Below are 27,928 nucleotides of genomic sequence, written 5' to 3'. Positions count from 1 at the left end.
TCATCTGAAGCAAGCCCTTAAACAAGATACTTAACTAAATAAGTTACACTTAAAAATATGATATAGCTAAACGTCTGCCCATTAAGACAGATCTGCAGACACACATGTAGCATTTGGAGAATATAGTTATCGCTTCAAGTTGGGCTTTACTTTGAAAGTGAGCACAGGAAACACAATCCGGTTGGTGAGCTTTACAGTGGTGCTAACGAAAGCTAGCCTGTCTCGTCTTTCGGGTGTGTTGCTATCACACGGAAATGGGATCGGCTGAGCGTCCTTTGCCTTCATAGAAACTAGTTCTGCTCTAAACAATACGACTAAAACGCGCAGCTTTGTCAGCTGAACTTTACTCAACTCAGCTGCTCGCTGTCAGTCACCAAAGAGGTGTCGATTACCTCTGCTGTCAATGCAAAGCTTTCTGGGAATTGAAGTTCTAGTTATCCACGTTTGTTTATTGATCAAACTTTCACTCTTAATGTCTGTAAAAGATAATCATACCACAACACAAACACATTATTCTGTTACCCATGCATCGTCTCCTCATACACAGACAAAACAATAAACATTTTGGCATATGTGGGTGTTTATTGGTTTACTGTAACACAAAAAAAGACTACAGCAGCTTCTTACAGCCTTTATTTTTGATTTGGGTGGACTTTCTTTAAAGGGAATGTAGATAATTTATGTTGTCCCCTTTAAAACATTTTACATTGTACAGCTTGATAATTGAATATGGAGAAATAAAAAGACAGGACCTTCAGAAATCAGAGCCATATGAGAGTATATTTCAATGTCACAAGCCAAACTTGGTAAAGTAACTCACTACAACTGAACCAATAGAGAATTAAGACAGTGGGTTGCTTCTCAGTACACTGCTTCATGTATCCTGTTCTACTCAACTTATCCGGAGCACCATGCCCTAAGTGTCATGACACCAAACAGAACCCCCTTCCTTCCCCTGTGTTTAATAATTTAAAACATTCAACGATATCACTTTTTTTTTTTTTTAAATTGTCTTACCTTAGAATAGATAAAAACACAATACCATCAAAAATAGAGAAGTAAACTTCATAAAAAAAAACTATAAAGAAAAAAAGGACAAAATGGAATGACGTGTTTTTGTTTGTGTAAGCATGTCCATGGAGAAGAAAATAAAGTCAAATAAAAAGTGTACATTCCTATTCATGCAATATACAAATTTTAATCAAATATTATGCACAGGAAAAATGATCAGAATCAGGACAATGTAGAATTAGGTGGGTTTGTTTTTTTCAGTTTCACTTTTATCAGTCATTTGCAGGAACAGGGAATACATACAGACTTATTTTCTATTGACATTCCTGAAATACAGCTGATCATCTCTGTATTCAGACTCTACCACTGGACAGAAGATCTCATGGAATGGCTGACCTGATCTTCAGGTCACAGACATCATTATCATAGTCGTTATCTACAATAGCAGACAGATGTGAAGAGGGCCTTACCAGTAAATATGATCAGAGACGCTACCGAGTCAGTTTTTATCTTGCTACTACAAGGTTAAGTCGTGCTGGACCGGGTAGTGACCTCAGACATGAATGACACAAACTAAAACATCAACGACCTCTGAGAGGGTTCTAAGAGGAAGCCATTTCTTTAAAGGAAAAAAAAATGGCCATTCATGTTCATCATAACATGTCAATGAACACAAAAGTGGCAAGGCAGTTTCTGAAGAGAAAAGGAACATGGGGGTTTATCCGGGTACTCGCCAGCTGAGTGTCAGCCAGACCAGGTGCAGCTACTGTGATGCAAACGTCAAAGTGGCACAGGCGTAAAGGTTTCACATGATTTCACATGAAGACAGACAAAACCGCTTTCTGCTATTGACAGGAGTGGATGCTTCCTTACAGTGGAAGCCACGTCGCCTAATACTGATTGAAAGAGAACCTAAGACCACTCCACAGTCTCTGCTGGCAGAGAGAGCAACTTCAGCAACCTGATATGCAGCTGGTTTTAAAAATAAAGACAGGTCGATAGTGAAACTTTGTCGTCCCTTCGCCAGTCGTAATGTGACTTTTTCAGAGAAAGGAGGCAGGACAGTGATGTGACGTGGGCAGCTCTCTTTATGCCAGATTACTGTCACTGACTTGAGCATGTGGTGACACAAATGAGGGCCCTCAGCACCATAGTGGTTTCATAGAAATAACATTATTGTTCAGTGTATTACAATAATATAACATCTTCCATACAACCAGCCAAACCATCTGGGAGTTGAAGAGGAGGCTCATAAAAGGTAGGAAACTCGCCTGTTTCTACTCTGCTGGCAGAGCTTCATCCAATCATCTTCACACTCTCCTGTTTTTAGATTCTTCTTTGACTTGTGAAAGGAATGATATGTTGGGAGTTCCTTGGGGGTCAAACTACAGCTTAGCGCAGTTGATCAGGGAGGGAGGTGGGGGCTCTATGAAACTCATGATGTGCAGGATTAGATCAGATTGCATAGCCAAGGCACAGAGCAAAGCCACTGATCTACAAATCACCCGTAGTGCCACACAAGGATTCTGTTGGACCAACACTAGCAGATCTGCTCTGAGCCTTGCCAAAAGGCAAGTAGGGCAGCAGCTCTGAAAGAAGTTTAAACCCCATGCCTTACACGTAGCTTTGGTTTCATCTCTGCACTATTCTCACTGGAGCTGCTCAGTGTCTGGTGTTCTGCAGGTACCAGGGTCAGTGGTGGGTGAGCAGGTTAGGGTCCCCATTTGTCCAGCTAGGACCAGTTTCAGAAAGAGTCAATCACGTGGTCTTTCCGGGCCTACATAGATGAGCAGGACGCACACTCATGTTTAGTGAGTAGAAAGAAAGGGAGTGAGACAAAGGCGCAGACAGGCTTCAGACAAAAAAGAAAAAAGAGACAGAACAACAAACAAAAAACAAACCAAAAGACAAAAAAAAAAGAACTTCAACACGGTAAAAACACAATTCAACCATCAACAGCAAAAGTCCAGTTGTCAACATTAAATTACACGACTGTCACAGACTGAATTGCCGACAGAGTGGAGGGCGGAGAGGTACACGGGAAAGAGCAGAGAACGCAGAGCATCCAGAAACAGGAGCTCAGTGTAGAGTCAGAGAGGAACAGGGTGAGCTGCTGGGCTTCAGAAACCAGGAGGTAAAACTGAAAATGCAGCGCGGAGAAGAATGAGCATGTACACGGCGCGTCTGTAAAACAACATCAAGTGTCAGGGAGTGACCACAGAGCTCAGAGTGCAGAGGAACAACAGAGTGTGGGACACTGACGAAGAAGAAGAAGAAGAAGAAGAGGAAGAAGAAGGAAGTAAGGGGAAAGAAATCTTGCGAATCTGAGGACTAATAAATAGGGCGGTACTGGAAGTGCCAGCCGAGCCGCAGTGTTTCGTAACATGATTATGTTGTGTTTCAGCGAGGGAGGGAGGTGGCATGGAGGGGTTGGGGGGGGCACCCTGGGGCTGTCGGACACAATCAGCACTGAGAGAAGGTCTGCTTGATCTCATCCAGCACATTCCCAAGCAGCGTCGGCTCGTCACATTTAGCGTCAATGGACACTGTCTGACCAGACTGGGAGGAAGAGGAGAGAAAATCGAGGTCACAATCCAAAATTCTACCTTGTAATAACATAATAATAATTGTTTATGAAAATCTCAACTGCAGATGACGACGGGGGAATTGGTTCACTCACAGTTTTGACCAGCAGACAAACATGGTGACCCTGGATAGACCTGCTGTACATGGAGGCACAGGAGTCGATCCTCTCCACAACTGATCCAAAAAGACAAAAAGAGTGTCAGCAACACTCAGAACAATTCCATCACATGACAATTATTCGGATTATTCTTAGCTCTCCCTGTAATCTACATGGTTTACCGCATGGGTGGGGCTTACTAGATCAGCACAATCTCACTTCACCAGTATAGAAACATATTAAATGGACTTTAAAATAGTCTCCTGTGATGGTCCTGACAAACACCGCAGTGCTGAATTCTGTCACTTGATGCAAACAGTAAATGACTTGGTGTATATTTGTACCTGAGAAATGGTGGTGGAAGCAGATCCTGGCCAGTAGGTGGTGGAAGGGCATGTTGACTCCCTCCAGTCTGACAGAGCTGCCCTTCAAGTCGCCCGACTCCAGCAGCTTCGCAAATGCATCACTGGCCAAACAAAACAACAGAAACAGCTTTCAACGACTCCCCGGCCAAAACACGACAAGGAGCTAAGACAACTCAGAGACGAACGGCCACATGTTTATTGAATTTATTGCAGATATTCATGGTCTGAAGGTTTGTGATGACCCACTGATTTTTCCTCTCGTGCCACCATCAATCATAAATTTCCAATTCTACACAGACAATATAAAAATCCAATGTGCAGATTGGCGTGTAACTTACTGAAACTATTACTGCTGCCCAGGGGACGGCACATTTACATTTTGGTCATTTGTTCAAGTTATTTTTTGAGCACCGTCCTGACCAAACTGTCAGTGCTTTACTTAGTACAGACTGTAACGGACACATTGCCATAAAATGCTCTCAGCTCATTCGTGGTCCCAAGAGGAACATCATTTGGATTTTAAGGACCATCCTGAAGAGGCCCTGAGGAGTATAAAAATGTACCTATATAGATGTGGATTGTAATGTGGTGTGGAAGGTATTACAGACAGAAACTTAATACACCAACCTGTAGCAAGGAGTAGTGATTAGGTAGGAGGTGCAGGTAAAGTGCAGTTTGAAGTCCAATTTCTCATGAGTGGAGGAGTCCTCGTTCTGTGGGAACACAACAACAAATGCAGTTAATCAATGACAGTAACTTGGCTCTTGATTGAATCTCTTCTGGCCTGGAGGGAGATCCGGGAAAAGGGTCAGTGACGAAAATGAAAGCTGGGGCTGGTAAGGACTCCACGTCTGGCTGAAACACACAGTTTTTATCAAATCTGATTTTTGTTCAACATATCAGGGACTGGTAGCAGCAAAATAAACAATATTTAAAAAGTGGAGGATATTACAGCATTTAGAAAATGAACAGCTCAACAGCACATTCTGGAAGCTTTGACTGGTTTCAAATATGATACTCAAACAACAGAAAACAAAAAACTGCCAATTATGTTTGTTTTGGTGTGTGGATGTTTGTTTTCCTACTGACCTTTACTATGAAGGTGAGGGTTCCCTTCAGTTTCTGTGGCATTACGATGCTCTGCACAGTGAAGACAAATCGCGCCTCATTGGACACCCCTGACACACAAGAGAAAAGTTCACATTTGACTAATAAGACTTGACAAAACTTCCCAAAGTGAAATTAGAGGTAGGTCCAAAAGAGCATTTAATGCAAAGAGCTTGGTGCTGATGTCTGTTTCCAATTTTTGAAATGACTGATAACTTCAGAATAAATGAACACGGGAAGAGTGAGTTTTATTTTGTGTGTGTCGAGTTATGTTTTACTTTGATAAAAATACTCTTTCTGTAAATGGAGTCTGGTGGCTTTGGCAAGAGCAATATAGCGGCTGCTTCTGTTTAAAAGGATGTTATGCTTTAACAAAAGGGCCTTTCTCTGTAGGGATCATTTCCTAATCTTGTCACACACTTAGAATAACAATGTGAGCCTGTCAGTGGCACAAACAAACACTTTTGGTGGACGTACTTTGACAGTGCGCAAATGCCCGGCGGGATCATCCGCCGGCGGCAGCGCTCTCACTCTATACTGGACCAATTTCAAAAACGGTTGTCCCCATTAGTCACTTAGACATAAAAAACATGTGAAAATGGGGTCCGTAAACACAGATAATATTTGACTGGGATTTCTCCCATTTGTATGGGACTTGAAATCTTCCAAGACACTTGGACCAGCAGCAATTCTCTGTTCTTCTTTGTTGATGATTGGGATAATATTGTGAATCGTAACTTTTTATTATGACATGGAATTTTCATTTTTAATGAGGTTGTTTAGGTGTAATGTTTAGCAAATCAACTCTTTTATTAAAGACCTGCATTTGGCAGAAAATCACTGACCTGGTGGAAGTTGGAAGGGGACAGTGAGGCCATCGTGTGGACCCGACCCCTCTGGCCTCTGCAGCTTGGAGTTGAGAGAGTCCAGGACGTTGAACTCCATGGATTTGAGGAAGCTGTCACACTTGTTTTCAAATATAACAGACACCACTACCTGACTGCCATCCTGCAGGTTTCCCTGGATGTCATACACCTGAACATGAGGGGAAAAAATTACAATTATTTTTTAGAATTAAAGACGATTTTTTTCTCCCGAACTTCCCTCCTTGTACTTCAAAAACTGAGTGATAGAGAAGGCAAACAGTAAACACAGCAAATCTGATTCATAAACCCAACATCAAAGCAAACATCACTGTTTCCAAGGAACCAGCCTGAGCACACTGAGAAAATCCCAAGGACAGAGTCATTGTCAGAAACTGATACAGCACTGCATTAACGTAGTCTGTCTAAGAGGCCAGACTGTGAAGAACAGCGAGAACAGCAAGAAACACATCTAGACACCAGATTTAATAACGTTCTGTCACCGGCAGAACTTTAACCAGTACCTCATCAGCATCCTCCATCATCTTTAAAGAGAGGGAGAGAAAAGGACAGATCTGCATACATCATTCTTCTTTTACTCCTATTGCTCTCGTAGATTTCACATTAATAATAACGTGAACGTCAGCATTTGCTGTGATTGTTTCCACAGTTGTGTACACAGGGGACCGGTGTAAAGGTTAGAATTTGCTCACTGTTAAAGGAAAACAACCTGGGTCTTATTATTGGTTAAAACATTTTACTCATTACTGCAGAGATATGGGCGTGCTGTGACACTGCAACACAACAACCGAGTCGACTAAGGACAAACGACACGTGGTCAATCAGATGATTAAATAGTTTGTCATTCTCAGTAACCAGACAAAAGTGTGCGTTGTTATCTAGCAAACAAACACATCAAGTGTGAACTCTTTCATCATCCCTCTAAATAATAAAGTGAATGAAAGAGTTTTAACATGATTAAATCGTGCAGAAAAAGATTTCCAAACAGAATCTGTTAACATCGGACATATTCGTGTGGTGCTTTGTCATTTATGGCCAGAGCAGCCCTGTTTGCCAAGCATGAACTCTGCTTAGGATAAACGAAAAATTAAATGCTATTATGACCAGAAAAACAATGCTATTAAAAATAATGAGTAAAAAAATCCCTGAATTTTCAGAGCCTATAGGTAAAAAGCAGCAGCATTTCAATCGCCATCACTCACCATCTTGATGTAGGAGTTCTCAGCCAACAGGCAGTAATTGGACATGGGCTGAAAGGGGAGAAGAGCTCAGGTCAGATGAGGCATTCCCTGTCACTCAGTATGCTAACTAGGCAACAGGAGCTGGTTCTAGTTGATGCATAACAAGCAAGGCAACAGTGTGTGTGTGTGTGTGTGTGTGTGTGTGTGTGTGTGTGTGTCTCAGTCTGCAGCAGTCAGGGGGTTTAAACAGTGGAGCTTGAAGGCACAGATCAGAATGATGATATACTGCTGCCTAGTTGCAGCATTAAGCTATTTGTGGCTTTGACGTCAGTCATTTGTGCCCCCCCCCCCCAAAAAAAAACCCAGCAATTTTAAATCATGAGGAAAGTACAGAATGACGCAAGGACGCCACTTTATCAACGCATAAAATAAAAACATGCATAAGCTTTGCTCAGAGCGAGCCGAGTGTTTTCATTCACACTGATGACAAACACTGACCGGCAGAGGCTCTTCCTCCTCCACTGTGCCATTCTGCACAGACTCCTCTCCACCTCCATCACTGTGGTGATGATGATGATGATGCTTCTTCTTCTTTTTCTTCTCCTTCTCTTCCTTCTCCTTTTTCTGCTTCTTCTTCTTGTGCTTGGAGGACTTCTTACCATTGGAAACCCACAAGCAAGATGGAGACAATTACTAGAAATTCAAGGAGGCTGAAAGCAGAATTGGTAATGAAACATGGCTGCTGGTAGAAATGTTCCTCCAGAGACCACATAAGAACTGGCGGGTCTCTGGTACATCATTTACACAAACTTGTGAGATTAAGAGCTGCCAATGGGCTGCATGCTGCCAGGTCACTGTGAACTCTAGCACAGCAGCCAAACTTTCTACTTCGTAATTATCGCATCATCCGTGGTGACTCACAGTCTCCTCCATCTCGGTGTCTTTGGGCTCATCAGGCTCGGAGTCTGGCGCCATGCCAGAGGCTGCCTCAGGCACGGGGGCTGCTTCTGCTGCTGCTACTGGTGCTGTTTCCTGTTCACACGCACACATCATCACAAAAACACACGAAGGTATTAGCAGTGAGCAACCATAGCATGTAACATACACAGCAGTGTTTGCCTTTTCTGTGCCGGTAGAGGTAAGTGAAGTTAGTGTGTCCACTCAGTCATTCATAACATCATTCAGGATCAGCTGCAACCTACTAAGCTCTGATACCACAAACACAAACCTATTAAATCAAGAGAATTATATGCAAGACTACTAACCAGCCAGATGCACTAAATCATAAATGAACCTGCCTGAGAAACCAAAAAGTACATTATGTGTGTAGGGATCAGTTCATGAGCAGTGGTTCTGTTTTGGGACTGCTGGATTGACTGTACTAACCAGGGAAGCCAGCTGCTACTAACAGATTACAACTTAAAAGATCCTAGTGTATGCTAATATACGCTCCATAGAATTCAAATGCTGATCTGTTATCCTAGTGTGACAGCCAGCACAAAAAACAAGTACTCCACACAGACATGGTGAGGCATGTCTTTAAAGGGTCATATTACAAGGTCAGAAGTGCTTAAACTTCGGGGCTGACAGCTCACATGTTTAAAAACAGAATTCCTTCAAACCAAAGTAAAAATGTCTGACAGGCATGTTTTTACTGAAAACATCCAATACCTACAGGTGAGAAGCAACGGAAGGTGCACGACAAAGGCTGTGATGTCTGTGTTAAATGTCAAAATCTATATTGTGTGGTTAATCATGTGGCATTCTGGGAGACATGATATATTCGGTTTATTGCTGATAAATCAGATCAGAAGATCAATATCACACTCTGTCCATTCAGTATGAAGCTGGAGCTAGCAGTCTGTTAGCTTAGCTTAGCATAAAGACTGGAAATGGAGAAACAGCTAGCCTGGCTCTGTCCAAAATGAACAAATTCTTGATCTCAATCAGACTGAATTTAAATTTTTACGACATTTAACTGCAAACGTTGTTCATAAGAATGTCCTTTTGTGTCGTTATTAGCATTTTTCTTCTTCTTCACTGCTCTTGTTAGTGCATTGCTACATGTTGATTAGTCGAATAGTTTGAATAACTGAATGAGGGTATCGTGCTGCCCATTTTACATCCACGTGTGTACAAACAAAACATGGATTCAGTCGTAAAAACATTGTTCAGGGTACCTTAAACTCAACCCTGCTTCTAGGACTTGTTTTGGAATCGATCTAAAAGATGCTATCTGTACAGTCGTGGCACTCAAAAGTCAAACAGAAACAAAGACAAGCATGACCCCACGTGATCATGGAGGAAGCAGTCAGAGGACACATGTGGCGACAATGGGAACAAAAGGAACTGACTCCAAGTCAGATTCCAGGGAACCTCAGACAACCTCAGCTCACTTGTCACCACCACCAACACAACAACAACATCTACTTCGACCTCAAGACCGGCACAACACCCAGCGAGCAAAACAAAAGCTGAGGAAGAGAACCACTGGCATTGTGAGACAAATACACACATACTATGTACACAGACACACCATACATACAAACATGCCAGAAAACATAGGAAGACTGGAGAATGAAGAGGAAAGTGTTGTGTGTCCTGTGAAAGAAGTTGAGTGTGTCAAAAAGGTGAGGAAGATGCGAAAAAAACTAAATCAAGAGGCAGTAGAGGGAGAAATGGCATGGCAAAAACCAACTGACTATATGAAGTAGAACAATAAAACATGGTGGTTGTGAAAGAGAATGCATTAACTGTAGAGATGAGGGGAGGAAAGAGAGAGAGAGAGAGGAGATATGGGGGGGCGACTCAACCTGGGTGTTAGAGGGCACTGGAGCGTTTGAGAGCCAGAAATCCAGATCCGAAACCTAGAAGAGGGAGGGAGGGAGAGGAGTGCGAGGATGTGAGAGGGGTGAGGGCCAAACAGGTTCTGTATCTTTCTACTATTCATGAAAATGGATACAGAGATTACACTGTTCTATTTCATGAATAAATCAAGTATTTGGCAAGAGACTGCACAGTCAGCTACGGGGAAACTGACACTTGATCACTAAAGCTGATTGAAAGACAGGCTGGGAAGAAGCAATGGGAGCGCCGAGTCAATGAAAATGATCAAAGATAAACCTTGAAGCACAAACTGGAGACTAAATATAATAATGATACTCATGAGCCATTTTTCATCGAGGATTTCACTTCAGATTATTCAATTTGCTCAAAATTCTGGGTCAAATCAGACCTAAAATTCTGTTGCTAGGTAGGAAATAGCCTCACTCCACCCTTTTATAAGGACATACCTCAGCACTGGTGGAAGTGGGTGGTGCAGCCACCTCATTGGTTTCTTCTGATTGGACCACTGGCTCGTCTGCCTGACCCCCGAGAAGATCCTCCCCCTTTTCTTCACGTTTGTGTTTCTTCTTCTTCTTCTCTTCTTTGCTCTTCTGCAAAAGAAAAAAAAAGGGAATAAATTCAGTTGTGTGTCACAACAAGGTTGAGAACCACAACCACTGACTCATCATGTCATAATGGTTGACAGCTCTCCTTGTTGTTTTCCCCTCGCTCGAACCGCCCCATGAATCTGATTTACTGGTTTTAAAAAGCAGCTTCACCAGCCCGACAGCATGAGGCGAGTTTGTTTTCCAGAGAGGAAGAAGCATAAACCTACCGGAGAAAGAAAAGCCATTTTAACCTCACCTTCCTGTCCCTGTCTTTGTCCTTCTTCTTCTCTCTCTTTTCTTTGCTGCTCTTCTTCTTGGGCTCCTGTGAGGCTGCGCTCTCTGCGTCTCCATCTTCCACTGGGCTTTTTGGAGCCTCTGCTGCACGGTGTGACCTGACTGGTAGCTTCTCACTGTCCGCAAGTGGTCTGGACAAACAAACATGCACAGACACACATTTTGCCTTTGTTTAGCTGAGGATTTATGAGGTGGTTATGATACACCCGGAGTCAGTGTCATCTATAAAATATTTTAGAGCTTCTGTATTATACATAGTTAGCATTAATCTGTTAGAAAAGGTGAACAAGGGTTGTAGGGTGCAGCAATCCGCCAGACTCAGGCACATATTGTACACTGTGCAGCAGCCAGGTCTCACTCAAAGCACTGGGGGAAGCCATTCCTCTGGCAGAGCTGGAAGCATTGGGAATTATAAGACAGCTAAAAACTACACCAGTAAGTTCCTCCATATTGAGGTGATGTGAGCTGTCAAGTTTATTTCCCAAGCCTGACCCTTGAAAGAAACAATGACATGCACTGCAGCCCCCTGCTGGTTATTCTTTGTAAAGACACACAAGCCTGTTTACAGGTCTCCAGTCTGGGCTTTGTTTTGTTGTCTGGTCTGTCCCTCATTGTACTGCATTTTTACCTGAGTTGTTTATTAATTTTTATATTTTTGTGTGTATGGCACTTTGCAACTGTGTGTTTTAGAAAGTGCTATATAAATAGAGGTTTACTTAATTTCTTACCTCCAACCTGGATAATAATGCTTGTACAGTCGTATCTGCCTTTATTTCCAGTTTAGCTTTACTTAGCTTGAAAGATGCATTGAGCTTTTTATTTCCAACTTTGTAGAAATAACCAGTCTTTGGTTTAGTGCCTTTGAAAGATAGCACTTGAGTTCAAATTAAAATCTTTCTTTGAAAATGCATTATTTATACCTTGTACTTATGAACTATGGAAAACAAAACAAACATTTTCTCGTGCGTGCACCTGTCTGTATACATAAAAATGTCTCATACATGCAACCGTTTCTGGGATTGTTCTATGTTTGAATCTTGACAATTAAAGAGTCGTCAGGCAAACCCTGAGACTGACAGTAATGCTAACAAAATAAAAGCTTTCAGGCATCTAACTGACAAACAACATTAAAATAAATGACAGTCATTGCCATTGAGCACACTTTTCAGTAAAAAACAAAACAAAAAAAACTATAGCATATAAATGTGTCTCCCACATAAAGTTTCCTCCATTTTTTTAAATAACTCCTGCATTAATTTTAAATTATGTCAATCAAAGCATTGGTCTACAGGCACATGCGCTTGTTATTTCCACCAAGGGCAAGCAAGGAGCGTCCACTTAAAAACAGCTGTTGGCATAGCGAGTGTACCAAAATTAACTGAGGCAGATCTGGCAAATGTGAGTAAAAGAATTACACTACATAACCCCTGGGACAAGTTTCCTGAAAGTACACTGATGCTGATTATCTTTTCCATCAGAAAATGCTTTTAGGAGCCTATTCCAGGAGGACAGGTGGTCAAAGATTAATCCACAGATTCCACCAGACACGGCTGTGTGCTGTTCCGACTGTGACACGGCGATGGATAAGGCTGAGACCATGCCTGTGATTCCACCAGAAGTGCTGCAACATGTCCCACAAGCAGCTCTCTGCTCCACTCCACTGAAAATACGCTCCTAGTCTATTTTTGATGGAGTTCACACAGAGCACCTACTTACCCATGGTAGAGGCACAAACATGAAGGTAAAAGCACCAAATCAACAAAATCTGAGCAAGTCTACAAAATCAGGTAAGCAAACCGCTGCGCCTCTGAAAGGCTCTCGCTTGGCTATGAAGCCGTGCGGAAGACAGAACAAAAACTGTGTCGCAGCTAGAACACAATGCAGCCATGCCCGGTGGAATCAAGCCGTAAGTCCTGAGAATATCAGCAGCAGCCAGTTATCTTTTTCTCTGAAACTGTGTAACTTATCAAAGCTACATCTTCTTTTCTCCTTTTAAAAAGGACAGAAACAAGAGTGATAGGCTGCTGATATTGCCAAGCTTATAGAAGCAGAGAAAAGGGATACTGGATATTATGCAAGGCTGCAATGAGCAGTAGATATTGAAAATACAGGGAAAGAAGAGCAAAAAGAGGAAGCACGCACAGCAAACTCCAAACGAGGAGAGAAAGGACAGTTATGTTAGTGGAAGTAGCAAGACAGCTATTTAGAGAGAGAGAGAGAGAGAAAGAAAGAGAGAGAGGCAATCCATGTACACTCAGAGCCCAGGTCCTGTGGCTGGGGTGCTACTCACCTGCGCCCAGCCGTTTCCACCAGGCTGCCCACACAAAGAGGCAGTGAATGGGTGTGTGTATGCATAGGAAAGAGGAAGCAGAAAGCAGAACGCCATGAGAAGGAGTGAGAGGGAGGAAAGGGCTGAGTCACATCAGCTGTGACACGATGGCCAGGAAGGTCAGGATTAAATGCTGAAAGTATTCGGATTATAAACAAAATCATACAAGATTCAAGTGAAGCGTCCCTCTGCTCTAAATCTGGTTCATTAGCTCAGTCACATGTATAAATGACAGGTTTTAGCAGCTTTAACATTATGTGCTTAAACCAAGAGCTGAATTTACAGCAGGGTCTGAGCACTGCACAGTGTGGACTCACTTGTCCAGGTCGATGTCCAGGGCTTTATGAGGGTCATTGGGGTCTTTGTCATCATCATCACTGGGTAAGGCATTCTGAAGTAATGAGAAGGTGAAATCAATAAAACAGAGTTAATAGCTTAGTAAATAAATCTATAGCAACAACACACAAAATGTGCAGAGATTTTTTTGAGACATTGACTTCCAGTCTTAGTCGTCTCAGAGCTTAAAACCCAATAAACTAAGCACACAAGAAGGGTATTCAATTTTAACTGAAATACACTCATACAGTTTCTCAATTATTGTGCTCTGGTCATAAATAAGGTCAGAGTGACGTGTGAAAGTTAACGCAGCTCCAGCGTACCTCTGGCATTTCCTCGGTAACAATGTCGACCATGTGCGCAGGCGTGATGTCCTCCTCGCTCTCTGGGCCTGAATCGTGTTTCTTCCCTCGTCCGCTGCGCTTTTCTTTCCTCTTCTTCTTCTCCTTCTTCTTCTTCTCTGCTCTCTCTTTCTGCCGACGCTCCTCCTCCAGTTTCACATACTGGTCAGACATGGGCAGACCTGTGGGCCGGAAGAAAGCAATGTGTATTGTGTCTTATCTTAGTAATTAGTCAAATAAGGGATGAGTTGTTTCAGAGAAACAAGAAAAATGGCATTATTTTGACAATTAACCATTACTTAATCATATTACAAGACAACTTTAAGTACAACAGCAGCAAAGCCTTTTTGATTTTGTTGTAAAATGAGTCAAATGAGTGTTTTGTGGCAGAGTTGAAACAGTGCGTCTCACCTGGGACTTTGAGAGGCACACTGAGGTCAATCTGCACAACAGGGATGTGCTCCACTCCAGGGGCTTCCTGGTAAACCTACACAGAGCAAACATTCATTCAAAACATGACTTGTGCTTAACACAAGCGGTCTGTTATCCTATACATTTCATACACAAGTCCAGCTACGTTTATTTGAGTATTACTCAAAAAGACATGTTTTAACCAGACTGGATTGAAGACCCCCTCCGATGAAAATCAAGCTTTTAACCTTGTTAACATGCCCCTACGGTATATTTCATATAATACAGGGCGTAACACGAGTAAAATAAGCGGTCAATGCCATGGTTCCGCATTTCGACCTTGGAACTGCAGTGAACCAGTAACATAACAAAATACCTCAGGAACCAATCCCGACAACTTGGCAGGTGGTGCTGTGTTGAAATGAGGGCTATCAGAGGAGAAACCAGGTGTAGCTACGTATCAGTATTTTGCAAGCTAAGTTTCACTATTTTCAAATGATAGCAGAGACTTTAACTGTTTTCGGTGAAAAGATGCAAAAAGAGAAATGGCGAGCCTTCATGTGTTACCAAAGCATCTGAGAATCCCAGAGCCAAATTTAGAGAGAAAACACGGCTTTGCAGTAGTCACTGAACACTGTTTTGAAAACTTCACACAACTGCTGTTATTCTTGTTCAGAATCTGTTTGCAGTTGTGTGGTTGAATTACTCCTACATAGCTATTAAAAGGCATGAGAGGATTGTTTTCACTTCTAAATATGGAGTTTTGATGAACAGATGAGAGATGAGTTTCTAGGGGGTTAATCAGGGAGAGGAACAGATCGAAGCTCTCTGTGCAGTGAAGAAATGCAGCCTTGTAATGAATGGGTAAGCACACCTTCTGAGAGGACGGGGAGGCCTTGATGTAGAACGGGTTGTTGGCTTGCTCCTGCTTTCTGGCTTCTCTCCTCTGGGAGTTGGGGAGAAAAAAAACACTTGCATGAATTAATCAATGAAGGCACAGCCTACCTCAGTTCAAACATGAAAGGGGAACCACACGGGAAGCCAGATTTACTGTGGAACTCAGAAAAAGTCAATACTGTTTTGATGAAGACTGCATGATTACGTCAGATTGAAAACACCTCTGTGTCCAATTTTGCATATTATATGAATGTCTTGACTATTTCCAGTTACAAGTACAGAAATAAAAATACAAACATACAATTGCACATAAAAATGTATTTATATTTCATTAAGAAAACAACAATCTAAAGATTTCAGATCAAAAAGAATTCAAACAATAAAAGAGTGCTAAATGTTTTATACACACAACTGTAATTCTATGCTATTCATAAAACATTACTGGATAGACAATTCAGTAACGCCAGAATTATCGACCAGCTTACCCTTGCCAGCTCCTTCTCATCCACCTCTGTGTGACGGGGGCGGGAGTGTTTCGGCTCCTCCTTGGCAAAAATAGCCTTGGGCTGCTCATCCTCAGACTCGCTCTCAGATGGAGGCTCGTTGATCCAGGCATCCAAGTCCAGACTGCACAAATTAACTCAAGTTACACTTCAGCAGTAGGAGTGTGCTATGGATTTACAGTTATGTGGAACTATGTAATTGTGTAGCTTTAATGACTGTTTTGATGGGTCAACTCACCCTTCAGGAACAGGCACTTTCTTCTGTGCCTTGGGGGCTACAGGGTTCAGCTCTCCAGCAAACAGAGCGTTGACCTCCTCTGCTACTTCTACGTCCTTCTGCTGCAGTTTCTGAATGTACTTGACCAGCTGCAGGATGCAAGACGCCTGAGGACATGACAGAAGGTGAGGCGGACGCGGAGATTATCAGAGTCATTTATCAGATTTGTATGTAGTGTGTAACCTTGTGAGGTATATAATTCTGAACGGTAAAAAGAAAACTTCAGTGCATCTCTCTATCTTACCCTCTCCTGCACCTCCAGGTTGGCGCTCTGGACAAACAGCGGCAGCCTGTCTATCATCAGCTGGCTGGTTTCCTGTGCTGCCGTGCTGTCCGTGTTCCCCTCCTGGTTCTTCAGCACAGTGGCAAACAGCTTGGCTGCGTTCTGCACATACACTGCCTGGATGTGGCCTGGCAGGGTGGCAACCTTTGGTCGCAGCATGGCCTCTAGCGTCTGCATCGGGTTCTCCAAGTGTCTAAGAAGAGGAAGAGGAATTAGAGGAAGATTGACTGCAAACTACACTGAATCCCAACACTGATGCAATTTCCAGCACAGCACTGATGTAATATTTCATGATTATTTCACAAACAGAAGATAAAGAAATTCAGTGATTCCTTCTAAGGTTACTTGGAAAGGTTCCTCGCAAAGAAGCAAGTGTGTCAAGAGGTCTGCAAATGCCTCCACCGACTGAAACAACCTACAGCTCTGAATATATGATATTACACACGTTATTACCAATAAAATCTATTACTTGTTTAAACTTTCAACAGATAAAAAGACAATACAAATGCCACTGAATGAAATTTAGAGACAGATTAGCATTGCTGTGTGTGTAAAGAAAATGATAGTGTCAACTGTCAGTCAGATTAGGTCGCCAAGGCTGTGCTAGTTTGTGCTTGGAGGACAAAAGAAGAAGGAAACACAGAGGTGCAGAGCACAGTGTCTGAAGCAAGCTGTCAGTCATTTCCCTATGGATTCATTGTTACAGGCAACTGGTGTCATGTGATATCTTATTATTGTCATAATGCAGTCATGATTTTTTTATGCAGAGCTGCTGAATTACTTTACATTTACCTTCCCTATTGTGAGCAAAATGACAGAAAAACAAAACAAAACAATCACAAAAACTGTGTTGAAGAGTGTTTTAACTCCCTTCTTATGCTCATGCCTTCTTTTACGTTACTGTCAGCTTATATCAGTGTGTATGAGTGTGCATCCCAATGAGCGAAATCAACGTACTCAGAGAATTCACCGCAGATCCAGGCTGCAGCGTACAGCACTTCACAGATGCCCATTCGCTGCATGTTGCCTGTCAATAGGTGAGCATTGTCCAGTAGAGTGGCCATCTGGGCAACAGCAAAGCCCCGGATGGCTTTGACCCGAATAGCCACATCCAGCATCTGAGAGGCAATGAGGTGGCCATGCCGTGTGCCCTCTAATCGGGTCAGCTCCACCAGGATACTGATGTACCTGTCAGGCAGATACAAAGAGGCGCGGGTGAAAATCATGCCATAGAGCGGAAAATAACATCCAAGTTTAAAAATATGGAGTGAAACATCAGACAATGCTGCAGCGGAGTAACTGGATTACCATTCGAAGTTGGTGATGTACTGGTAGTTGCTCTGGCTGCAGATGTCGATGATCTTGGTGAGCAGTTCATCTCTGTAGGTGGTTCCTTCTGCTTTGTCCACGTGCAGCATCAGCTTCTTTACGATCTCCATCAAGTTCTTTTTGGACACCTAGAAGAGCAGACAGCAGTTCAGCAACGGTCAAATTATATGCATGAATGTAAAAAAGATTCATTTGTTCTTCTGTGGAAGGACGAGAGAGAAGGTCCTCAAAACAGCTTTAAAACTAAGACACCACAATTGACTATGTAACACTGTGTGCAGTGTGTAAATCACAGAATTTGTCCATATGACCGAATATCACACAACCACTGAACTGAAGTGAAACCACTTTGAAGTTTCTACACCCTCTATTAGCTGCTTTGGCCAGCCACTGTGCCATTCCCTGACAAACCTACAGTAACCGATAAAACAAATCAAGTCTTGTGAGCGAGTGCAGTGGCAGGTGAACTCTGCATCTACCAATAGCTATGCCAGCTGCTAAGAATTGAAGTCATTTTCTGAAATAAAAACTGACTGTGAAACTGAGAATTAAGTGAAAAACAAAAGCTTCGGGTCATACCATGCCATAGAGCAGGTCCAGGGCTCTCAGGCGGATGGACTCATCCTTGTCATCCAGACACTGGAGGATGAGGTCCTTATGAGACTGCACTGACTTGGGATGGGTCTTCAGGATCTTTGACATGGCCAGCAGGCCAAGGTACTTCACTACGGAGAAATAGAAACACACGGCCTCAGTGTATTTACAAACAGACATGCATGTATCCTTCACTCTCTGAACCCTATCAAGAAAATGTATATTGATATCTCTCCTATCCTCCTATCCTATCTTCCTATCATAACTAAACATGACACTGTGTCTTCAGTTTATATTACACTACATCTAATCACTCTCTAAGGCTTAACTGGCTGTATACAGAAAGAATTCATATATAAATACAATATGAACAAATTACAGGTGCATTATCTTTAATGGAATAATCTATAAACATCATATGGAAATGCCACAAACTAAATATCAAAAAGGAAAGGAACACAAAACATACAGAACAATGGAAAGGACACACAAACACAAAGACACGGTACAACACACACACGCTGGACACAGTAGTTTTGTTTTGCTTTATCCTCCGTCGTATCCGCGGCAGCTTTCCTTACTCACCGCACAGATTTTCAAAGTTTCAAAAAATCTGCTGAATCACGACCTTCTGTCGATCATGTAATCTGGCAGAGACAAATGCGTCTCAGGTTCTTGGATCGATAAGTGTGTGTGTGCGCGTGTGTGGTAGTGACCTTGGGCTGAGGTGAGGCTGGTCACTGCAGTGAATACATTGCAGAAATGACTGGAGATATCGCCTTAGTGCGGCTGGGCAGCCTGTTCACAGCCTGTGAAGCTTCCCCTGCTATGGAAAACTGACAGCGGCAGTTCAAAAGCAACTTCAACGGCATAATTCAGCGATGAAATGTGAGATGGACAAAGCCGATATTTCAAAGATTGTTTACTACTGCTGCTTTCAATCGATGCCATTCAAGGGTTATTCCTGTTCATTACAAACGTTTTTGAAATTCCGTAGATAATCGACGCAAGACTGGAATAAATCTAGTGCACTGGGCATTTGCATCAACACACAATGCATCTTAAAACGAGGACTTAATGGTAATTGATTTTCCCATTTAGTACACTGCAATACATCTAATGCATAAAGAATGATACTGCAGGTTCAACTGAGTTTCATTCATTCATTCATCTTAATTAAACTTGTGTTATGTACAGTATTTTGCTTGCATGACGTGTGTGACTTCCAACATGGCCTGTATCTTCTTAACTCAAGGCTTTTAACTGGGCTCTGACAGCCTCATGTTTGTTACTTTACATGAGCAATTTCATTAGCAAAGCATCTTTACAATCCGGGAAGGTGTGATCTTTCACTTACTTTACTGTAGGTACTTTATGTGTTGGAAAAGTGATATACCGATGACTATGAGAACCAACAAGACGCGAGGTGAAGGGATAAACAAAACCTAAAACCACAGGTTCACAGTCTGCTCTACAGTCTGCTCTACACACATAACTATCTACATATGGGTGTCCAGATAACTCGAATGGCTGGATGCAGTACGCTTAGCTCCAACTGAGAGTGTGCTTATAGAGCCAAGCCCTATGTTTGTGAAGTGTAAACTGGCAGCTTTTACCCCTTTAGATTGGAGCAACAACCCTAGAAGTTGTTCACTTCCTGTGTGATACACAGGATTTGTGTGTGAAAGGGGTAGATGAGACTTAAGTGAAATGGTATTCTAAGCAGGCCACCTAATTGAGAGTAGGAAGGTAATAATGTTCGAGTTATCCAGAGTCAAAGGGTCTACGTTGTTTTCCTCTACAGGGGTGGACTGTTCCAGAAACACGCAGACAATGAGAAAATGACACACTGCAGGCATTGACAGAGGGCTCACAGTTCTGGTCCGAGTCTTCTATTAGGATTCGCAGTTTCTGCACACAGAGCTGAAAGAGAGAGAAAGACAGAGAGAGAGACATAGAGAGAAGCGGGGGAACCGTTAACATCGCTGTAGATCTTTTCAACGCTAGTTTCAGTCTTGTGACAAACAAAAGTGGGGTAAATGGGGGTCTATATTCAATAGTGCAATTTTCATGCATTACTGACAGCCACAGGGACTGAAAGAAACAAAAAAAAACAAAACAGACAAACAAACAAACAAACAAAAAAAAACACAGCATTATGAGACTTGCTGGTCAGTCTGGTAGTTGCTGTGTCTCTGGTGAAAGCATGCATAGTGGTTCAACTGGAGTGGAAAGGGTTATGATCAACATGTAACCACGTGCAGATGGAGGAGTGGACATCAGAGGCTTACCTGGATACTAGCACTGTGGTTGGGCATCCCAGAGGACAAGGAAATCAACACTGCAATGCAGGAAAAAACAGAGGCTGTTAGAGCTGACTGTGAATGAAACATTCTGTGTGAATAAAATAAAAAGTTTCAAGATGTGGACTGATTTCTAATTTGTAAACAAGACAAATTCACATTCAAAATACAATGCTAACTATAACCCTGTTTACACCTTGCATCAAAATGCATTTTGGCAGACACACTGAGGATGGATTGTGATCCGACTGGCCACACCACCTCAAGAGGCGGTCAGGGATGCACTGTGATCACACTGAGTGCAAGTACACATGCAATTTTCAAACCACATACAACAACAAGGTGGGTGGAAATAAAACCTCCTGCTAGGTAACAAATGGTCTTTAGACACATATTAATACCAAATGTAAATGTAATCAGGTTAAATTCTATCTATTTTAATGCAAGGTGTAAAGGGGTGTACTATATCAAACAAGCCTTAAGTTGAATGAGAGCACTAGATTGCACACAGAATCCCAGTACTGACCTGCAATCACAGTGTTGACACATTCATACAGCAGAGACATGGCAGAGGTACTGTGAGAGAGGAGGAAGAAACAGACAGAGAGTACGAGTGCACATTATTATTGATCCAGCCGTCAGATCAAACTGCTTTTAACATCTGTGTAAAAGTTCAGAATTGAGGGATTTCATCTCACCTGTGGATTAGGTTTGTCAGAGGTTCGATCAGCTTCTTCCCCAGCCGTGGCTCCAGTGGTGTGAGAGCACCAAACTGTAAAACGAGAACAAAGACTATCAGCATCACAGTTTATCATGACGCACAGTTGAGTATCTCTCACATCAGAAACTGTACTTCTTGAAAATTAAAACTACTTGTGATACTATGGTACATACATGGTAAAAAGAGCAGAGTAGATATAACAAAATGAAAGCACAGATAAAATGTCGACACCAGCCCAGAAAATCTTAAAGGCAGTTCCCTGGATCCTCCTGTCTTACCAGCTTGATGATCTTAATGAGAACCCAGTTATTAGTGGAGGAGGTCATGAGTTTGAAGAAGAGCGGGGCCAGAGACAGGTAGTTCTTGGGATTTCTCCGAGCCAGCTCACAGATAACGTTTACTGCTGCAGACTGGACACCTACAGAGGAGAAAGTACGTTAGACAGGAACAAGGAAATATGAAAAACAACAACAAAACCCTCATTTATTCATCATAAAAAGAATTCAAAAACTGATTGTGTTTATTTGGTTAGGGTGAATGACATATGGCAAAAAAAATAATTGTGTGCAATGACATAGCACTGGAGTCAAAAAATTGACAAAATATTTTCATTTGATGCATTTGTTTTATTAAAAAGGCCCTTTCAGAATCTCAGACCAGTAAATACTGGCTCACTTACATGCAGTAAATACGTGTGACACCACTGGCAAGACAAATGTCCGGTGAGATGCTTTTATGTGTGCAACAGAAATAGTGCTGTGAGCTGTTGGATATTCTCTGACAAGCCCTGGCAGTATTACAAATGAGACTTCCTTAATCTCATATTCTGAGTTGCTGAATAATTCACAGGGTTCAGGTGACAGAGAACGCCTGTCTCCGGGTGTACCAGCTGAGTCTACCATGCAGTGTCTTTCCTGATACCTGGGTCTGGGTCCTCCAGTTTCTCCTTGAGCCTGGGGAAAGCGGGGCGCAGGGACTCTGGGTACTTCAGAAACACCTTGTACATGATCAACACTGCTTTCTTTCTGATGTAGGGTTTAGTGTGGGACATCTAGGGGGAGAATTAAGGAAAGACAGTAGAGACAGTTGTGTTAAAACAGTTTAAAAAACAGGAATGATACTTATTTTTGACTGCAAGGGTCTGAGGTAGACAGAGATGCACGAGGAGTGGGGGGGGGGGGGCTGTGGCAAGAAAAAAAAAAACACTACAGAGCAGTCCTTGTTGGGAAGGGACTCCCTGAAAACTTGGTTTTAAAGGATGTAGCAGTATATGCTTCAATGAGCTCAGTGACTGCCTCAGCTCATGCAGCTAATTTATACGCTAACCTGCATGCACCTTTGTAAGCATGCAGAAAATCCTGCATAATTTTGTTTGATGAAAGTATGATGAGGGGTCGGACTGAGTGGCTCAGTGTGGGCTAGTTTTAGTTCTACGGCTTGGAAAATTAGGCAAACCAGACTGAATAATTCACACATATGAGATCAGTTTATTTGTTGAATATGGAGTACGAAGGTATACAAACTATACTAGATATTATAGACCAGAATAATATAATGTTTCTGCTGGGCAGCACACAATGTGTACAGTTAGGAATCGTGAGTGTGTCTGTGTGTGAGAGAGAGTATGTGAGTGAGTGTGTCTGTAAACACAATTGTTATACGGTTATATGCTGGAGTGTGTGTGCTTTATGCAGAGGGATGCTGACATGAAACTATAGCAGGGCAAGTATGTACTGTATGGGAAATGCTGATGTTTCAGCTAGATTTCATTTATCTAAAGTTTATTTATCTTGCGAGCTTGCTAGCTAAAAGCCTTCACTCATAAACAACTGTCAGTTTACTCTTGGGATTAGGGCAAAGATTTGGTCAATAAACGACTTTTAAAAATACTTTTAATAAACAAGATTTCAGGGAATTCCTCCTTGGTAAATCTCTTCACTTATCCTCCAGGACTTACCAGCGTCATGATGTCATTGGCTAGATCCCGAGCCAGGTCTGGGGTCACAAAACAGGAGAGGCCAGTGAGGGCAACACCTGTGTCATACTGGTTGGGACTGCTGAGATCCTGGAAAGAAACAGGTAAAATTAAAAAAAAAAAAAAAAAAAGAAGAAAGAAAAAAAGACAAGGCATTGTCCATAAGACAGAAAAGGTCAGCTGAAGGATGAAACAATCCCAGAGGGCACAGACTGAGAAAACAACTGACCTTTCGGATCTGATTGGTTGTCAGCATGATGACATCAGTGCTCTCGTGAAAGCACTGCGAGGCCGCCAGGTAGCCAATTCGCTGTAGGAAGAGAGGCAAGCAGAAAGAATTATGATCTGTGTAACTACATACTGGATATTTCAGTAGAATACCTTTATTACAAACATTCATCAACCTGCAGCAGTTCAATGGAGATTTACCTATGCAGCACACAAGATCTGCTGGGACTATTCCTAGTGCTATTTTGGGTGAGTATCTACATGAAGAAATTCACTTTAATAATACACAAAAGGACAGTTTGTGAGACTGTAACTACGCTAAATCTACACATTGGCACACACCACGGTCATAACCCATTAATCCAGAAAGCGACCAGGTAGAATGTTCTGAGATCTACATTTCCAAGACGGCTCATTATATTCCAGTCATACCTTGTATGTGAATTTGGAGGAGCTCATGACTTCAACGATGTTGAAAGCGGCCCAGCTGACATCATAGCCCAGCATCTGAAGCTGTAACACAGAAAAAAAGACAGAGAGGGGTGTGGGTGAATAAAAGTAGGAGAGGGGCTGTGAGCGGTCCCCGTGGTGCACAGAGAGGCTAAATGATTTGAGCTGAAAGCTCTCAAAGTGATCATGGATGCCAATTGCATCAAGGCATCTAAACCCAAATGTGGGCCTCGGATATAAATAGAAAGAGTGCTTTCATTTAAACAGAAATTATACTCTGTTCTCAATAAGTGCCGGCTGCTGGCTGTTAGTTGTGCAGCGACTAATCTACAGCTATAAATGAATTCATATACATGCAGCCTTGTACCTGTTTTGTAAAAATGTATTAAGTGGTTTCTAACTGGACACTTCTATTTGCCTCTGATGAAGCCTTGAGCTGAAACAATGTGCGCTATTTTGCCAGAGTGCCATTTGAACAGTGTATATCAGTGCCTATGTATCAGGTAGAAGTGACAGACAGACAGACCCAGTGTTGACAGATCTTACGTAGGTGAGCTTGCACACAGCATTGGCTTTGACAGCGATGTTGTCCTGCTTGAGCTCCTGTTTGATCTCGTCGATGCATGTGGAGATGTACTTGGCCTGAGGGCAGACAAAGGACAGGACAAACAACAGACACCAGATTAGGTGGAGTGATATCCGGAGGGGGAGCCTGCTACCAGGAATAAGCGGGAAAATCCTGGTCGGTCTATTGTTGCTATCCAAGAAGACACCAGCCAGCAGAAGAGGTGCTGAATGGTTGTTTTGAAAGTCCTAAGTCAAATCAGGTACCTGAACTTTATTCTAGAAATTATAAAGTCATAATGCAAGCTTCAGGCTTTAAATCACAGGCAGTAAAACCCCAGGTCACAAATCATTTGCGTTGGATTCATGATTTCAAGTCAAAAGTCATCAAATTGTGTTGGGGGACGCTCCCCAGCTTTGCTAACCATTTTGACTGCTAAAGCACATAACTCTGGAGACACGTTCCAAGCTGCAGTTGAACTATGGCATACAGGCTTTGGATTGTAGACCGAGAACTCCCTCACTGATGATCATAGCTGATACACATTAAATGGTACCAGTTGCCCAGGAGATTGTCATCATGCATAAGCCTGATGGCTTGAACATGTTAAAAATGCTATAGAAGAATTCAGTTCCAAAAACAAACTGCCCACACTTACAGAGCAAAACATATTGAACATGAGCAAAAGATTAAACAGTATCACTCCAATTACACAGCTGTGAAACATGGGGTGTTTTAGGCAAGTCACAAGGAAATGGATAACTCAACAGTTCTCCAATCCTCTACAGAATTTTAACAAATGAATGTTTCCAGGAGCCTCGCGCTGAATGAATGAGTGGAAAAAAAAAATCGCTGCTCTTGTGACCCCTGCTATATTACACTAGATTTCCTGCAATGCCGAGAGCAGAAGGTGGTGTGCATTTCATCCAACAGTGGAGCACAAGCTCAGCCAGACCTCTACGAAGAGCAAGAGAAGCAACCTTGCAAAACAAGCACATACACATACAGCTTTGTCGAGTGTGAGTGTGTGCTGGTCATGTGTGTGCAGTCATGAGACAGCACAGTGACAGGAGGAGGGGGGGGGGGGGGGGGGGGGGGGGGCTCTAGTGCTGTGCTCTAGTGCTGTTCCTGTGGCTGGGAGAACTGGAGGGATTCAACACACACATGCACAGCGTCTCCATCACACTTGTTTTGAATGATCAATTCACAACCCAACCCAAATGACTGAAATACTTGTCAAAGGGCCAAAAAAGCCAATCTTTCAGCCACTGATGCAAAGTGAGCAGGAGATAAACTCCAAGGCCTGTACTTTCCAAACAGAAAATGAGTAAGCTGAAGCTAACTGGTGCAACACCAAACAGACGCCGATTACAGAAAGGCCTCAAATTCTTAGTGGTGAGCTCACAGATTTAGACTTAGGACCTCTTCACACCTTTCTTCAATATGCCTGCTGTTCCAAAGGCGTGGGAGGGAGAGTGGATGAATGAATCGAACAAAGACTCAACAGACACATGAAAAATAGAGTGAATGCGAAACTGTGGGCTGGCCAGGAAAAAGTCAACATACACTCAGGCAGGCATGCATGCACGCGCGCACGCGCGCACACACACACACACACACACACACACACACACACACACTGAGCATGTTAATATTTCAGCAAACTCTCCACTGTTGACTGGGAAACCACCACCTTATCTAGGCTGCTCAGGTTGGGTTACCACTGGCATACAGCTTAGCCCATACACTAAATCAAGAGATCAAGAATTGATAGCCTCGAACAACAAAGCTGATCCGAGTGCTTGATTTCATTTTCCAAAAACATTAACACACAAATCCAGACGACATTATGGCGAAGCAAAAAGTGTTTATGGCTGATTAGATCTATTGGTTTAGTCCCTACTTGGAAACTGGTTTTCTGATGAGACGGTTAAGCAGGACAAATCTGCCACGTTGAGAAAGAAATCAAATCCAAGAGTTGCCCTCAGGTTAGACACGCTACCTCAACATTTCACACCTGATCGACAGCTTGACACAGGTGTGCACAGCACCGCAGCTCCGTGCAACAACAGCCTGGGGGTCCTGCCGTATCCCACCCCATCTAACGACCTGACATAGCATTTTGACAGCAGGAGGAAGGTTAAGACACAGCCAGCACAGAGCTTAAGAGAAGCGGCGAGAGATGGAAACGTGGCTGCCCCCAAACAGTGCCCTCTAACGGCCCATCCCACCCCCCCTCCCACTTCAGGTCTGCTGCTGTGATGATCCTGTCATCACTACAGACCTGTGACAGGGATGACATCACCTTCAATCACTGATGGGATGTTCAAAACGAGCTACTGGCTGACTCATTTCACACGATTTCTAAGTTCAGAAAAAAGGGAATCCAGATGGTCAGCTGTCCATTTTTTTTCAACTCAGAGTGAATCAAGTGGCTTGTTAGGCCTCTTCCGCACACTGACCATGTCATCTGAGCATCACACCATCCACTCAGCTGCCCTCAACTCAAACTACTGACAAATATCACCGAAGAGCTCTGGATACTTGTCCTCAAATGAATGAGTCACTAAAGGCCAATTTAATGAAATCATCACGAATATCCACATGAGCAGTAACCTGTGGTGCATTCTCTGTTATGCCGAAGAGTAATCTGGTAAATAGTGAAACGTTAATCTATAGCGCTGCTTCCTCTAACTGGGCAGTTAGCTAGGTTAGCTAGTTGTCACTACCAACTCTTCGTTAAGCCTCCTTTATTAAAACCGTTACCACAAAGTTTGCAATTGCGTGCGTCCCCTAGCCTGTTTTTATTGTTATTTAGCAAACATTAAACTATCATTCTGTCGGATGCACTATCGGCCGAAAACGACTGTTTGGACCAAGTGTTAGCTAGCGGGTGAAATGACCTACCAGTCTACCTAACGTTAATTTACCGAGCGTTAGCTTTAAACGTTAGCTAGCTAGTCAACGGTAACGGCGGTCCGTGTTGACTTAAAAACATCAATGAATGTGAGGTTTAAAATGTTCCGGGTGACAGCAGTTGCTTGTCGGTCGTTTTACCTCATCTTCCTTGTGATTCCTGATGCCACGTACTAAATCCTGAAGATTTTTATCGAACATCCGATCGATGCTCCCTTTGACTATCTTCAAAGCCATGTCTGTCTGTGACTTGTACCGCTTCTGTCCCGCGGGGCCAAGCGCCTTCCAGAGGTCTAGTGGGTGCCGACCGACCCTCTAGACTGTCTCTCATCCACCCGGGACCGTGTGTGCAGGATTGACTGCTGTTTACCAAGCCCGGGCAGATGAAGCTGAGGCCAGACGGGGCGTCCTGTGCTGTGCAGAGACGCTGGCAATGGATCAGTGTAGGAAATGGCTGACAAAATGGCGTCTAAAGTCAGCTGACTTGAGTATTATGCGAGATTCTCATATG

General features: G+C 42.8%; 1 protein-coding gene across 6 annotated transcripts; it reads right to left on the bottom strand.

Moving 5' to 3' along the window:
* Positions 1–564: 564 nt before the first annotated feature.
* Positions 565–27,884, bottom strand: ap3d1 (adaptor related protein complex 3 subunit delta 1). 6 transcript variants are annotated; one of them, XM_076726031.1, is made up of 34 exons: positions 27,559–27,884; positions 24,483–24,578; positions 23,919–23,999; positions 23,488–23,568; positions 23,241–23,348; positions 22,205–22,334; positions 21,562–21,701; positions 21,261–21,334; positions 21,089–21,138; positions 20,551–20,600; positions 20,134–20,182; positions 18,245–18,390; positions 17,645–17,793; positions 17,294–17,524; positions 16,298–16,529; positions 16,015–16,160; positions 15,759–15,900; positions 15,251–15,322; positions 14,377–14,452; positions 13,948–14,147; positions 13,606–13,679; positions 13,250–13,273; positions 10,922–11,090; positions 10,525–10,668; positions 10,045–10,098; positions 8,153–8,263; positions 7,730–7,885; positions 7,253–7,300; positions 6,012–6,201; positions 5,149–5,237; positions 4,687–4,772; positions 4,039–4,160; positions 3,692–3,771; positions 565–3,570 (listed from the first exon to the last, which is right to left on the bottom strand). In XM_076726031.1, the coding sequence occupies exons 1-34, from the start codon at positions 27,652–27,654 to the stop codon at positions 3,475–3,477; spliced, it is 3,792 nt and encodes a 1,263-aa protein (XP_076582146.1). In that variant the 5' UTR covers positions 27,655–27,884; the 3' UTR covers positions 565–3,474. The 6 variants fall into 6 exon arrangements, with proteins under 6 accessions (XP_076582146.1, XP_076582147.1, XP_076582149.1 ...); XM_076726032.1 differs by having other exon boundaries at positions 7,730–7,882; XM_076726034.1 differs by lacking the exon at positions 10,045–10,098.
* Between the last annotated feature and the right edge of the window lie 44 nt (positions 27,885–27,928).

The sequence above is a fragment of the Chaetodon auriga genome, chromosome 3 (assembly GCF_051107435.1).
Source record: "Chaetodon auriga isolate fChaAug3 chromosome 3, fChaAug3.hap1, whole genome shotgun sequence".
Taxonomy (NCBI): Eukaryota; Metazoa; Chordata; class Actinopteri; order Chaetodontiformes; family Chaetodontidae; genus Chaetodon; species Chaetodon auriga.
Note: the sequence above shows the minus strand (reverse complement) of the source record. Positions and strands in the feature narration are given on the sequence as shown.

Coding starts and splice junctions, on each gene's coding strand:
- ap3d1 (XM_076726031.1), bottom strand. CDS start 27,654: ATGGCTTTGAAGATAGTCAAAGGGAGCATCGATCGGATGTTCGATAAA. Junction 21,139..21,260: donor CTGACAAACCTAATCCACAG/GTGAGATGAAAT, acceptor CCTCTCTCACAG/TACCTCTGCCATGTCTCTGC. Junction 16,530..17,293: donor ATCTGCGGTGAATTCTCTGA/GTACGTTGATTT, acceptor TCCTCTTCTTAG/ACACTTGGAGAACCCGATGC.